Genomic DNA, 15,169 nt, shown 5'->3' on the forward strand with positions numbered 1-15,169 from the left:
TTACACATTACAAGCCAAGTAGTTAATGTTTTGATTTAATAGTTTGCAAAAAAAAAAAAAAATCGGCTGATGTGTTTCCAATTATACGGGCTTCTACACCCATCTATGGTAATAATAAAGGTATGGTTACATATACCGAAACTAAGAGAACCTACACCATAACTATACAGCAAGACTTCCACGTCTGAAGTTTGACCAGTATGTATCAAAGCATCGCAGCCTCTCACCGCTGGGCTCACCTGACAGGGAAGCATTTACAATGAAAAAGAAGAAGAAAAAAAAAAAACCTTACAGACTTCTTCTGACGGAAAGTTTCCTTTATTAACAGGCTTTTGGCTTTGAACCTACAAGATCCTTCCTCGGGCAGTTGGGACATAGCATGTGTTTTCAGGGTCTTTACCTCAACACAGACTTGTTGTGGTCACAGAAGAACTCACCTGGGTTTTCATCCTGCTCCTATGACTCTTTTTTTTTTTTTTTCCTTTTCTTTCTTGTTCTGGCTCGTTGGAGTTCAAGTTCCTTAAACCATCCATGAGTTTCTGGCAAAGGGTTTTGGTCTCCACTTGATACACCTGTTTTCTTTTCCAAGGGCAATGAAATGTCCATTATGTAGTAACACACAATAAATAACTCACCGTTAACTCTAAGAGTAGGAACAGGGAAGGGAGACTATTGCATAGCAATACAGACAAATCAAGTGAGGCCTGGGGTAGGAACGTATGTACAATTCCACTTAACGGGATTTTCCTGTTTTTTTGTGTGTGTTTTGTTTTCTTTCACATAATTAACACTAACAAATTCTTCCAGTGTTTATTTATTTTTCCTTAAAAAAAAAAAAAAAAAGGTTTTGCTTCTTGTCTCTCTCGCTTACAGAGTAGGTGCCATGTAGAATCAAGCCTTCCACGCGTTTCTTTTTTGTTTTGTTTTGTTGTTTTGCTTTGTTTTGTTTCGGATGCCAGTTTTAACAAACAGAACGCACACCTCCGACGTGTCTGAACTAGTACCGCGTTTCCAAAGGATTTTTTTAACACTGACGAAGCAAGGCTCTCTTGGGTTTCTCGTTACAAACTTGTTATGTTGTGGTCAAATCATCATCATCATCATCATCATCATCATCATCATCATCGTGTGGTTACCGTCTTGCCACTTTCCCAAGGATCTTAGCTGCATTTGCAAGACTTCACTATCATGTTGGACAGCTGTTCGATCTTGGGGGTCTTGCCGATGTAATAGAGGATGGTGAGCGGTTCCAAGTCCTGCGACACGCAGCAGGGAGAAGCCGATGCCTCCGGGTTGATGGTGTTATATAAGCTGAGAACCTGCGAGGGCACCGGGGAGAAAGGACAACAACAAAAAAAGGCAATTAATATTTTAAAAATATATTTTATTGATTTTTTACAGAGAGGAGGGGAGAAGGATAGTTAGAAACATCGATGAGAGAGAAACATCGATCAGCTGCCTCCTGCACACTCCCTAGTGGGTATGTGCCCGCAACCCAGGTCCATGCCCTTGACCGGAATCGAACCTGGGACCCTTGAGTCTGCAGGCCGACGCTCTATCCACTGAGCCAAACTGGTTAGGGCCAATTAATTTTTAAATGCGTAACAGTCATATCCCTAAATGGGAGGGCTGTGCAAATTATTTTTGCTTACAATTTTCTTTTCTCTTTTGTTTTTGTTGATCCTCACCCGAGGCCATTTTTCCATTGATTTTTGGAGAGAGTGGAAGGGAGGGGGAGAGACAGAGAGGGAGAAACATCTATGTGAGAGAGACACATCCATTGCCTGCCTCCCACACACGCCCCAAACTGGCCCCAAACTGGGCCAGGGATCCAGCCTGCAACCGAGGTACTTGGTGCCCTTGATCGGAATTGAACCAGGGACCCTCTAGTCCCCAGGCCAACACTCTCTCCACTGAGCCACATGGGCTAGGGCTAACGCCGTTCTCTGTCAGAGGGGAATGTGACTTTTACCAATGTCATAAGCAGGTTCCCTGGTGATGATAAGGAGTCATTTCCAAGGATGCCATTAATGTGTTAGCCTTTTCCTCGAGATTCACTGCAATTTTTTTTTTTTTTTATCCCAGGACAGATGATCCGTTCAGCGCAGCAACACTGGCTACTTTATTAAGCTACCTCTGGCTCGTTGGGTAACTGTCCAAACCACATATTTGTGACCACGACAGTTATTCTTCCTCTCTCCTTGAAAAACAAGCAGGTCTCTGCCTTCACACACTCCCTCTGTGTATCTGGGAGGGGGAATTATGTTTCTACTTGGCAGCTGGGCCTTGCCCACATTACAGCTACTGTTGCCACGGCCCAGAGGAAGCCGCCGGGCCAGAGAGCCTGGACAAAGGGACAGGCATGAGCAAGCTTCCCTCACATGGCCAAGGGCATGGCCGGCCCCAAGTGCCAAAATCTCCAGGGGAGCTGGGGAAACAGCTGAGGGAAGGAGAGCCATAGTTTGTCAACTTAAAGTTTTGCATATGTGGCCATTTATAAATAAATAGACTTCATGTTCCACGAGCACGCGATTTTTCATAAGGAAGTAAAGAGGCATTGGATAATGGGGATTGTCTAACGTAATTGATAACCCCAACACTCATGAGCTCAGCTGAATGCATTACGGCAGTGGTTCTCAACCTTCCAGCCCTTTAAATACAGTTCCTCATGCTGTGACCCAACCATAAAATTATTTTCGTTGCTACTTCATCACTGTCATGTTGCTACTGTCATGAATCGTCATGTAAATATCTGATAGGCAGGATGGTCTTAGGCGACCCCTGTGAAAGGGTCGTTCGACCGCCAAAGGGGTCGCGACCCACAGGTTGAGAACCGCTGCGTTATGGGATCTTGTTGGCAGTAGATTCATTTTCCTACCCTGCAGGGAAGGCAGTCTTTCTAATGCCTCTTTAATAAGGAGATTTGCAGAGGGATAACCCCAATGGGTCGCCACATTTCAGGAATGGAACTCTGTAAGACAGAGCCAGTGAGGCCTACTTATAAACAGGAGTCCACCTCCCAGGCTCCGGTTTGTCGCCAGCTGTTTGATTGGGGGACATCACCTACATGAACATCCTCTTTCTTTTTTAAAAAATATATTTTTATTGGTTTCAGAGAGGAAGGGAGAGGGAGGGATAGAAACATCAATGAGGACAGCGTATCATTGACTGGTTGCCTCCTGAATGCCCCGTACTGGGGATGGAGCCCGCAACCCAGGCATGAGCCCTGACCGGGAATTGAACGGTGACCTCCTGATTCATAGGTCGAAGCTCAACCACTGAGCCACAGCAGCCAGGCTCCCCTTTCTTTAGAAAAGGGACAAGTTTGGACAAGATAACTAATGAAGCCCTTCCCCTCATCAGGCACCAAGAAGAAGCATTTGAACAAGTATCATTATTAAATAGAAAAACTCTTTGCTCGTCTGGATTGGGAGCCCCCAGCATCCAACCTAGGACCTGCCTTCTGAATTGGCCTCTATCCTCATTAAAGTAACTTGATAACATTTTCAGAGTCTCATTGACTTTGGCTCACATTTAAAAAGACTGAGAAATACTAATCTTCAAATAATTTTCGCATGCATCACCTTTCTTTCACATCAACTCTCCAGTTTGGCATTATTTATTTGAAACATGATTTTTATTTATTTATTTAACAATACTGTGGTGAAGGTGTGGGGGGGGGCAGGTGCAGGGTGGAGGGGGTCAGTGGGGACAAGGGACATCTGTAATATTTTCAACAAAAACGATTAAAACATTTTTAAGGTTAATTTTTAAGACAGATGTTCCTTTTTGCTGATAAGAAATTGAGGTTCGCCCTGGCTGGTGTGGCTCAGTGGATAGAGCATCAGCCTGCGGACTGAAGGGTCCCAGGTTGGATTCTGGTCAAGGGCACATGCCTAGGTTGCAGGCTTGATCCCCAGCAGGGGACGTCCAAGAGGCAGCCAATCAATGATTCTCTCTCATCGTTGATGTTTCTATCTCTCTCCCTCTCCCTTCCTCTCTGAAATCAATAAAGATATATTTAAAAAAAAAAAAAGAAATTGAGGTTCAAAGAAATGAAATCACTTTCTAATTGTCAGATGCCAGCGACTCACTTTGCCAAAGTATCTACTGAATTCTCAGCGTTCCTTCTTTCAATGTTATCACCTGATGTAGGCACCACGACGATCAGAATTCATTTGGGAATACAGTGGGCCCTGGACCAATACGTGTTTGAACTGCATAGGTTCACTTATATCTGGGTTTTTTCGATACATATACAGTCAGCCCTCTGTATCCCGAGTTTTGCATTGGTGGACTCGAACAACCACAGATGCAAAGGACTGACAGTAGGCACTGTTCTACTCCATCTATATATATAAAAGCCTAAGTGACTGTTAGGATTGGACAACCAGCCGGTAGCTATGATGTGCACTGACCATCAGGGGGCAGATGCTCAACACAGGAGCTGCCCCTGGTGGTCAGTGCACTCCACAGCCAACCTCCTGTGGCCAGCCAACCTCCTGTGGTCCCACTCCCCTTGGCCAGTCTGCCCCAATTGGCTCTGATCGCCGGCCAGGTCGAGGGACCGCACCCGTGCACGAATTCGTGCACCAGGCCTCTAGTATTATATAAAGGACTTGAGCCTCTATATTTTTTGATATTCATGAAGGATCCTGGAATGAATACCCTGCCGACACAGGGATGACTCGTTAGGTTCTGAGGGAGTCAAAAGTTTTACACATCTTCGACTGCATCGGAAGTCAGTGCCTCTAACACCTGCATTGTTCAAGGGTCAGCTGTTATTAGCAGATGCACATTTGCAACCCAAGAAGAGAAGAGACGAGCCAACCAAGTACTTACCCTACTGTGCTGAGTGTCTGAACTCCATAAATATGGGCATGCCCCAGCACAGAAGTTGGCATTGTACCCTTTGGGTTCATGGATCCATTTCCACCCAAGATCCCTCTTGAAATCAATGTAAAGTGGACGTAGGCAGCAATTATCCTGCACATTTCTGTTAAAGGAAGAGCAACGGAGATTTTAAAGCAGATTTCCCTCCTGCCCCGCATCCCAAACCAGGAAAGTGACTCATTCATTTATCCAACAAATATCTATTAGCAAAACCACGGGCCAGCTCTTAATGGTTTCATGGTCATCTTAAGGGACTTTCATGATGGTGTGTGATGGTGATTTGCTGGGACGACTTTCCCTCTTCAACTCTATACCCTGACCCTGTGTCTGTGACCTTGAAAATCAAGCCTCTCCCTTGAATGACTAGATATAAACAGAGAGGTGGCTGATGGAGACCGGCCTCTTTCCAACCAGCCCTGCACAGTGTTGCCAGCCAGCCTCTACTGCCCTTTCCATTATGAAATGAGGAAGTACAACAGCTTTTTTCTAAGCTCCATCGAAGGCATTTTCCTTTGAAAACAAATCCTTTATTTCATGTCATGTTCCTTGATCTAGGAATGAGCCAAAGGTCGGGAAATATGGAGTCTTATTTCATGCAAATACTGGCCCTAGCGACCCCAGACACTCGTGAACTCTGACCCTTTGAGCATTTATCAGTGAGGACCCCTCACTGCTCCATTCTGGAAAGAGAGAAAGAGTTTTCCCTTTCACAGGCTTGGTAAGAAACCACGGAAGAACATCCACCCGGCCCCCTCCGTGGACTCGCATGGGAATGATAAATCTGTGTGCCCTCCCTTCTCGCATATTCTGTAGCTAAAGGCAAGACAGTTAGCATTCTCCTTTCACATCTTGCATCTCTGTTTCTGTGAAAGCGCTATGACCATGGGCAGTGAGGACAAGGCTCCTACAGATGGTGAGCCTCCCTAATCAGGGAGCCACCACATCCTTCAAATAAACTTCCATTTGCTCTGGGGGAGGGGGAGGCAGCCAGCTTATTTTCTACTTCAGCCCCAAACTGCTTCAGAGGGATTGGGGTTGGGGGGGGTGGAATTCAGGGGACTCGTTTTCTCCCTTTACACTCCATTCCTTGCTCAGGAGATGATGAATACAACACAGAAATAACTATACTATGCCTGTGGGAAGAATGATGTTATGAAATGCAATGGCCACACTGTTCTATACCTGACCCGAAGCCATGAGTGCAGGTCAAGTCAATGTGTAGTCAGGGAATGGGCAGAGGCAATAAAGGAATTACCCAGCGCAATGACTTGAGTTCTTTACCTAAAGCAGTAGGCTGCATCTAGAGCGCGCTTCTTCCGCCGGTTGGACTGTTGTGACTCCAGTCTGTAGGAGGGTAACAACATTAGCAGGAGATGTGGGGTCTTCCCACTGTTTTTTTTCCTAGTGGACTTTATAGTTTTCTGATCACCACTGGTATATGTGGAGGTGCCATCAATACCTTGAAAAAATGCATTTGGGTAATAAACATTTAGCTTTACCTTCATCAGATATCATCAGCCATATTTCTTTTTTTTCGTTTGTCTACAGTCACAAATAGCAGTGATGACCACAACGTCAGCATCAGCTGGCGACAGTCATTCCCTACGGAAATAGATATGGTGCAACAGGGCTAAGCAGGTGACAACACACACTTCTAAATGGGGCTCTTGTTAGGAGGCAGGTCAGGGTCCAAGACCGGGCTCGTTGGCTATGAAAGTCACTACAGAAGAAGTCTTTGACCTCTAGTCCCAGAGCAATCCAGGCAGTTAATTTGAGTCAATCCTCAGTTCACGTTGTGTTCAAACCCCTCCATGACCCAACACACAGCAATAGAACCTGCCTTGTCACCCTCTGGTTCCCTCTCTTCCTGGGGGTACTCAACTCAACACTTTCCTAATGAACAGAAACGAAGACTTACACTAAACTGCAGTGAATTCGGTTCAAATGAAACAGAAGTCACCCTTACCTAATGCTATTTGGGGAAGCTGGGAAGAAAGGCCTTTTTCATTGGGCTCATGGCATCCTCCACACTTTCCTGATTCCATCTGAGATTCAGAAACTCGAGCTCCCCAAAGCTCACCCAGGAGAATGCCAGTTTAAGCATTTAATCTCCACACCCTTGAGAACCATGACGAGGTTACAGGCTGAAATAAATCTGCTGACCTCTGAGAGTATTTTTCCATGAGCTGAGGCCACTGTAGCCTTCTGCAAGTGGATGGAGGTCCCAGGTGGTGTCACTTAGGGAAGGACAAGGGGCATCTTGACCCAGTGGTGAGGGGCCAGCACCCACTTCCCTCTCAACCTCTCACCATCCAGGGACTCATCATCTGGCACGTGATTGGATGATGAGAGAGGAGGGGGAAGTCTATGTTGTGGGCATCTCCTCATCCTCCTTGACCTTTGGCTAATTCTCTACCAGGTGAGCAAGAGCCTGGGGAAAATTAACCCCCCGTTATGAGTTTCTACACTATTATAAAAGTCTGATAAGGAAAACACTCAAAATATTGGTCACCAGCTAGAAAAAGTAAAGTGGTTCCCTTACATGGAAGGTTAGTTAAAGGGGCTGGGGAGCGAGGGGGCTTGCTTCTTCGTGAAATTCAGTTCAGGGTCCCTGACATTGGTTTGGGGGATTTCTTTAAGACATACTATCTTCTCTGTTGATAACAGTAGCATATGTGGAAAATTGGTTTGCTTACATGCTTAAAATAACTATGTCATGGTTTGTTGAGTCAGTCGGTTAGTATTGCTAAGTCATCACTGGGCATCGAGCAGCATCAACTAGGAACCAAGCCCTTTCTCCTAATCCTTTCTGCCTTGGAGTATCTTTCTCCAACTGTATCTTTGCCCAAACAAATGACACTCCCCAAGCCTCACCAAACAATCCTGCTTTCACCTGCACGCTGACGTCATCACCCACAAGACTGTCAACAGAGGCCCTCCCCCCTCCCCCACCTCACATGACCAAGTTTCAGTTACCTGCAAATCTTGCTTCTAGTTCCTCGCTTTTATTGGGGATGATGTAATTATTGGACGGTACAAAGGTGCAGCAGGGACAGTGTAAGCTTATTTTAAATCCCAGGTTCCTGTCTGGAAAACATGAAGTCAAGGAGTTCATTTGCATGAGCGTCTATGCCCTTAAATAGGCAGTCAACGTGCAATAACTTAGGGTCGCTGGACATCTAGGGAGGAAAACAGAAGGTGGGTGTAACCTTTATGGTGGAGCCATTCGTGAACAGCATCGGTCACGTCGAAGGAAAGCCATTCCCCTTCTGCTCTTGTTTTCACCACTTTGCTGTCGATGTAGCGCTGGGTTGGAGACGTCAGATCCTTGGATTTGAGAATCTAGGGGCGGGAAGAGCAAGGGAAAGAGCTGTTAGCATACAGAGAGCATGGCCGGGAGTATTCCAGTGTGTTATCTGAAGGGTGTCCCAAAATTCACGCAAGAAGTCATTTTGATAGAAGACACAGGTTTATAATTAAAAATTGTAATTTTTTATTGATTCATAAAGTATACAGTATAGGGTTATGTATGGAATAGCACATCGGGAAAATGGCCTCCACGGCTTTGCTGGCACATCCGCAAAGCCGTGATCTTCATTGGTCTTCATTGTCCCTGCTCCTGGGCCATCATTGGTACTTGGTGATGCTGATCAAATGGAAGGGATTGAAATCAAAGGGCAACAGATAGTAGAATCTGATTCAATAAACCAAGTAAAATTAGGCTTTTAATTTTGTTGTTGTTAATGCTCACGCAGAATTCAAATCTTGCGTGAATTTTGGGACACCCTTTACGTGTGGCGTCCTCTCCAACGCATGGCCACGCGCAGGAAAGCCTAACACCAGGCCATCCGCCATGAGAAACAGAGCCACTAACTCAGCTCTGTGTGATGATAAAGGTGACGGGACCCATAAAGCCACTTGTCTAACAGAAAGTGACAGTATTTATTTTGCTTTGCTGACATAAGCTTTGCAAGACTTCAGCCATAAATTCTACCCTATTAAGTTAATGGTTTTGTTATTCTGCTTCCTGACTTCTTTCATTGGGGGCGTTGGGAGGGGTCCCGTTCAGAGGACCCCTGCTCACCCTTTGTGGGCCCCTGAATTATAAATCTGCTACTAAACAGAGAAAGGTCCTAACCCTGGGTCCGAAACCCACTGGCCTTAGAAAGCGTGCCACGCCTCGGCTTTTGAGGTCGGTCTGGAGCTGGGGTATTTGCTCTCAGCGTGACTTGTTATGATTTCTAAAGATATTCCATATCCCGCGGGCTAAGCGTGGATTTGGGCAGGAGAGGTCTGGCCGGGAGCATAGTGAGGGTCTGAAAGAAAACCAGCCTGAACGCTGAGAGTTAGAAGGAGGCATTTATTTCCAATAAAGAGCACCTGCAGCACGTTCTTGAATTTCTGTAAGAAGCGGACATTTTAGGGGTTTTGTGGGGGTTTTTAATTCTGTCTTTATATGATAGTGTTTTCTGAACCCATCAAACCAAGACCCTACATCTCCTAGCGCTGTATTAACTCTCTTCCCAGACCTGCATCCTATCTTTCCTCAGGACTCAGGGGTTCAAGCCCTATGTTTGTTTGCTTGCTACTGATTTTATTGTTTTTATTATTTATTTATTTTAAATATATTTTACTGATTTAAAAATATATTTTACTGATTTTTTTTTACAGAGAGGAAGGGAGAGGGATAGAGAGTTAGAAACATCGATGATGAGAGAGAAACATCAATCAGCTGCCTCCTGCACACCTCCTACTGGGGATGTGCCTGCAACCAAGGTACATGCCCTTGACTGGAATCGAACCTGGGACCTTTCAGTCCACAGGCTGACACTCTATCCACTGAACCAGACTGGCTAGGGCATACTTGCTACTGATTTTAGAGAGAGGAAGGGAGAGATAGGGAGAGAAAGAACGATCGATGTGAGAGAAAAACAGCTCCTCCCGCCTGGGGCTCAAACCCCCAACCTGGGTATGTGCCCTGACCAGGAATAGAACCGGTCAAGCCTTTGGCATGTGGGATGTCGCTCCAACCAACTGAGCACCTGGGCCAGGGCAGCCCTATGTGGCTGTCACTGCTCTTCCCGATATTGAGTCTAACTCTTCCATGGTTATTGCATACAGATGGCCTCGGTCTCTCCAATACGTTCCTAAGCTTCCCCAGGATTGTGTCTTCAATTTGATGTCCCTTTAAAGCACAGCCCTCAGACGGAATTGAATGACTATCTGAACGTCTACAGGATTTGTTTGCTCTCCTTGTAAAACAAACATGCATAATCTTCCTGTTGCTTTTAAAATGCACTTCTCCTCTGTGTATGTGATTTGGTCTAGGGTCATTTGGCAACAGACACATCCCAAAGTATCTGGCCTTACAGTAGCCTGTGGTTGTTGATTTCTGAATTAAGTTTACAAAAGGAAAGAGATTCATACAATTGGACTTGGAGGTGCTGGTGTGACTTTTAGACAAACCCTATTCCTCAGGTCTTTCCCCTGAGGTCCAACAAACCCCACTATGTGGACAGAATCTAGTCGTGGTTCTCCCCATAGGCAGGATGCTCCTTGTGAATTCAAGGAAGCAAACAAACAGGACTTCAGGGCTGGGCACCCTGGGGTCTGGGCTTGGCACAAGTTATTTGATTTCTTTTGAATCCTCAAAACGTTGCTGTCAGGTAGATCAAGCAAACTAAACTGCAGGAGGTGAAGTGGCTCACCCAGTGTCTCACAGAGAATCATGGTAGCGAGAACACGAAGCAACCCTATGGTTTTCCCACTTCAGTGCTAGAGTTTGAAGACCAGAGAGTTGTGGGAGTCAGGGTTGCCACACAAGTCAGGCAATTCCATCTGCCTCGCGGCCTGAAAAAGGACTAACATACCCAGGACTCATTTTCCTGTCCTTAAATGCCTTCCCCTTGCTGACCTCCTCTAATGTGTTATTTTATGTTTTGCGTATCTGCTTTGCTCCTAATTAGCAGTGTGTCTTATTCATGTTCCTATCCTGAACACTTAGACCTACTGTCTAAAACAAAACATTGTTTTCATTGTGGAATTACATAGGGTATCTATTGATATATCTGTGATATCTATGAGATATATGTATGAGTAAATATAAATAAATATAAATATATATTAAAAAATTATATAAATATATAAATATTTTACTTTGTAAAATGCCTTTAGAACAACGGTTCTCAATTTGTGGGTTGTGACCCCTTTGGCGGTCGAATGACCCTTTCACAGGGGTCGCCTACGACCATCCTGCCTATCAGATATTTACATGACGATTCATAACAGTAGCAACATGACAGTGATGAAGTAGCAACGAAAATAATTTTATGGATGGGGGTCACAACATGAGGAACTGTATTTAAAGGGCCAGAAGGTTGAGAACCACTGCTTTAGAAGGTGTTTCCTCAGCCACAGAACGGACCCCTATAGGTTCTGACAGTGGACAACTTCGTATCGTCACGTGGGTGAAAACTCCTCTACATCTTTTCATCAGCTCAAGACCAAGCCAACTGAAACCACCCAAGAGAGACAGCTGCCCTGCCGCCTCATGCTGAAACTTCTCTCGGGTTTGCCATCTCGAACTTTCTGGCCAAGGAGTTCTTAAACCCACTTGCTGCCGTTTAACTCCGCTCTTTCTGATCCAGTCCTCCGTGCAAACAGGAAACAGCTGCTTTCCATCAGCCAGAGAATAACCCTCATAGTCCTGGAGACTATTATTAAGTCCCGTTGAGCATGCCCGCTCTCTGCCTCTCTCTCTCTCTAAGCTAAATAAACCCAGTTCCTGTAGCTGATACTTAGAGGGGCATTCTCCCAAACCTTTAATCACGTGGGTCGCTAACAAGGATGAATGGTGCTGTATGGAAGCTCTCCTCCTACAGCTCCATGACTGTGCCTCAGAACTGCTAGAAAACCTTCTCATCGCCTCTCAGAGTCTCCAGTCTCCACTTCAGAGGTATCTTCTCTCTAAGAATAGGCACGCCCTCCCTACTCCGTTTATCTTCCCTTTTTCACCCACTAGTGTAAGGGAAGACAATCCATCAGTCCTTTCTTAAATTCAGGAGTTCATACAAAAATGACCAGATCGGCCAACTTCCCGTTCCCTGTTAGTCTTCACTGGCTCTAAGCTCCCAGCAACACGTGTACCGAGAGTTGACAGTCCTGACTCTACAGCTGTGTTCTGTAGAGCCACAGTTGTTCCCAAATCTCTTTATCCGTCTTTACAGGACAAAGAACATTTAGCAGGGCCCTGGCCATCCCGGGTCTGGGACAGACCCAGGGATGCCCCTGCTCCCAGCCTCCAGCCACTCTCCTGCGTCTCATATCCAGCCGCCACCTTCACAACCACCTCCCAGACCAGCCAACACACAGGTTTCCTTTCTGCCTTAACCCCTTTTGCCGAACAACCACACGCTCCCAAATTTGTCAGAATTACTCCACCAGGGAGGAGGAGGCCCCATCACGCCCCTGGCTACCTGCCTCTGCGGGCCCCACACCCACCTCTCTCTGGGCTTCTGTTTCGACCTTGACCATGTAGCTCTCAAGGGCGGGGGCCGCTTCTTCCTCGAGTTGGTGGGAAAGAGGAGTGAGGGCCTGAGCATCTTAAAGATGCAAACCAGCACAGTGGCCGCATTCTCTTCCAGGATGTGCTGAGGCCTCCCCAAGATGAGTGGGACAAAACTCAGGGCACCATGGAAGCCACCCTGGCCTTGGCGAGGACCCAAGCCCTTTGGGTCTGCAGGCCCTGATCTCTGTGACTTCCTGCAGAACCAATTCCTGGAGATGTGCCCCCTCCTCCTCACCTCTGCAGGTGGTAGCTAGGCTGGGCTGGGCAAGTATTTCTTTGAGAGGCTCACCCTCAAGCACAACTGAGGAGCCCAGAGGTCTTTGGGGGTTCTCTCTGCATGCCCTGGTATCTGGCTTTTACCTCAGTCTCTCCCCAATTCTTTAACCACCCTGAAGCCTTCTCCCATGCATTGGACCAAATGAAACAATAAAGCTTTTAGCAGAAAAAAAAAAAAAAGAACATTTAATTCAATAGTCGAAGCTCTCTTGACTAATGTCCATTTAACTGGCCAGATTGGCCAGTATCTCTAGTAGCTCTGGAATATACATTAGCTGCTGCCCATTGAATGCTGGGAAGCCACAGTCTCTAGAAGGCTCCAAGCACTCTGGCCTCACCAGCTGAGTTACATGCTTAGCAGGTATCAACTGTATATGTTTCTTTTTATTGATTTATTGGGGTGACATTGGTCAACATGATCATATAGGTTTCAGGTGTGGGTTTCTAGGATACAAGATTTCACCACGTGCCCACCACCCAAAGTCAAATCTCCTGTCACCATAGCTTAGGACCCTCCTCTGCCCCCCACCCCCCATATATGTTTCTAATCCTGTTTATGACAGTTGGACTTGCTATTGTAATTATACAAGTTAATTACATGGTCTAGAAATTGATGAAATACAGGCCTAGGAGTCAGGAGGGCCATTGTGCTGGGAAACCGCGCGGAGTGTCTTCATCAAGACACGTTGCTTTAAAAAAAAAAATTCTTTTTTGAAAAATTTGGTGGTTCCTCAAAAAGGGAGTTCCGATATGACCCAGCATTTCCCCTCTTAGATTAGACCCACAAGAACTGAAAGCCAGGACTCAGACAGGGACCTGTGCACCGATGTTCACAGCAGCATTATTCACAACAGCTGAAGGTGAAAACAGCCCAGGTGTCTCCCGTAGGTATGCAGATAAACAAAAGGCCGAATAGACATAAACTGGAATGTTATTCGGCCATAAAAAGGACTGAAATGCTGACACGTAATACAACATGGATGAATCTTGAAAGCATTGTGCTAAGGGAAATAAGGCAGGAAGAAAAGGACAAATACTGTATGATTTCACTATCCTAGGTACCTAGAACAGGCAAATTCATAGAGCTAGAAAGTAGAATAGAGGTTACCAGCGGGTAGGGGCAGGGGTAATGGGGAATTATTGTTTAATGGGTACCAAGTCTGGGGTGATGGAAAAGTTCTAGAAATGGATAGTGGTGATGATTGTACAACATTGTGAATGTACTCAATGCCACTGAATTGTGAAAAGCTACATTTTAAGTTATATTTTATCACCATTTTTTTTTTCTAATTTTCAATGAGGCAGAGACAGCTATAAAGAAAAAACAAGCCCTAGCCGGTTTGGCTCGGTGGATGGAGCGTCGGCCTGCGGACTGAGGGGTCCCAGGTTCGATTCTGGTCGGGGGCATGTACCTTGGTTGCGGGCACATCCCCAGTAGGAGGTGTGCAGGAGGCAGCTGATCGATGTTTCTAACTATCTCTCTCTCTTCCTCTCTGTAAAAAATCAATAAAATATATATATATAAAAAAAACAAGAGGAATAATAGGATAAAAGCCTAGAAGAATGCTGCATTCAGGCTGCAACTGTCCTGAAAGTTTTCTCTTCTTTAAAGAAAACAAAAAGTAGAAATGGTAGATGATCCAATATGGATGTGATTCATGGGAAAAAAAAATACAAGGAATGATAGGCAGTAGGCAGAGCCATGGTCAAAGACAAGTCCTTGGCCTCTTATAAAAACTCAGTGTGTAAATTGTGTGTGTTGTGTTGTGTATACACACACACACATACTAGTATGTTTTAAGTTATATATATATATACACACACACTAGTATGTTTTAAGTTAAAATATTTAATATCTTCATTCTCTCTCTGTCTCTCTCGCATATGTTTCTATAATCCCCTCCTTTAACACATTTTTTCGTTAAATAACAGACCAACAACCATTCCTTACTGAATTAGAAAAGAGAGCTCCTATTAGATTGGCAATGAGACACAGCTGTCTATCACTGAGCTACCACCCACTCTGATGCTCAAATGCTACGTTCACTCCATTATTGATATATACACATTATCTATGTTATGTGCAAAATACCCACACATCTCCTTTGGCAAGGCTCTGAGCTCTTCACTGAATTACAAAACTCCCTACACAAAAGGATCTATTCATCTCTCTGTCCCTGGAAAGCAGCCAATCAGGGAGTGGATAGAGGCAAAAGTGGCTGGTGTTACCCAATTGTTTGGGGGCAATAAATAAATAAAAAGAAATAGCAGTCTAGATGCAAAGTAATAGCTAGAGGAAATCTTGGTCTTAACGAATGATGTTGTAAATCAACTCAGGATTTGGCTGAGACATGAAGGAAAGACACCTCATCCACTCCTATGAGACATTGCAAAAGTGTTAAGAAAATGCTGGAAACTCTATTTGCATATTCA

At 45.2% G+C, this 15,169-nt stretch overlaps 1 protein-coding gene across 1 annotated transcript in view; it reads right to left on the reverse strand.

Moving 5' to 3' along the window:
- Positions 1 to 762: 762 nt before the first annotated feature.
- TGFB2 (transforming growth factor beta 2) overlaps positions 763 to 15,169 on the reverse strand; it is a 59,265-nt gene continuing 44,858 nt past the window's right edge. The window contains exons 3-7 of the mRNA XM_081114378.1: positions 8,103 to 8,235; positions 7,870 to 7,980; positions 6,175 to 6,352; positions 4,843 to 4,996; positions 763 to 1,319 (exon numbers count right to left, since the gene is read on the reverse strand). Of these exons, the coding sequence (XP_080970504.1) occupies positions 1,161 to 1,319; positions 4,843 to 4,996; positions 6,175 to 6,352; positions 7,870 to 7,980; positions 8,103 to 8,235 (735 nt within the window). The 3' untranslated portion in view covers positions 763 to 1,160. The remainder of the gene's footprint in view (positions 1,320 to 4,842; positions 4,997 to 6,174; positions 6,353 to 7,869; positions 7,981 to 8,102; positions 8,236 to 15,169) is intronic.

The sequence above is a fragment of the Myotis nattereri genome, assembly GCF_964212035.1.
Source record: "Myotis nattereri genome assembly, chromosome: 20".
Lineage (NCBI taxonomy): Eukaryota > Metazoa > Chordata > Mammalia > Chiroptera > Vespertilionidae > Myotis > Myotis nattereri.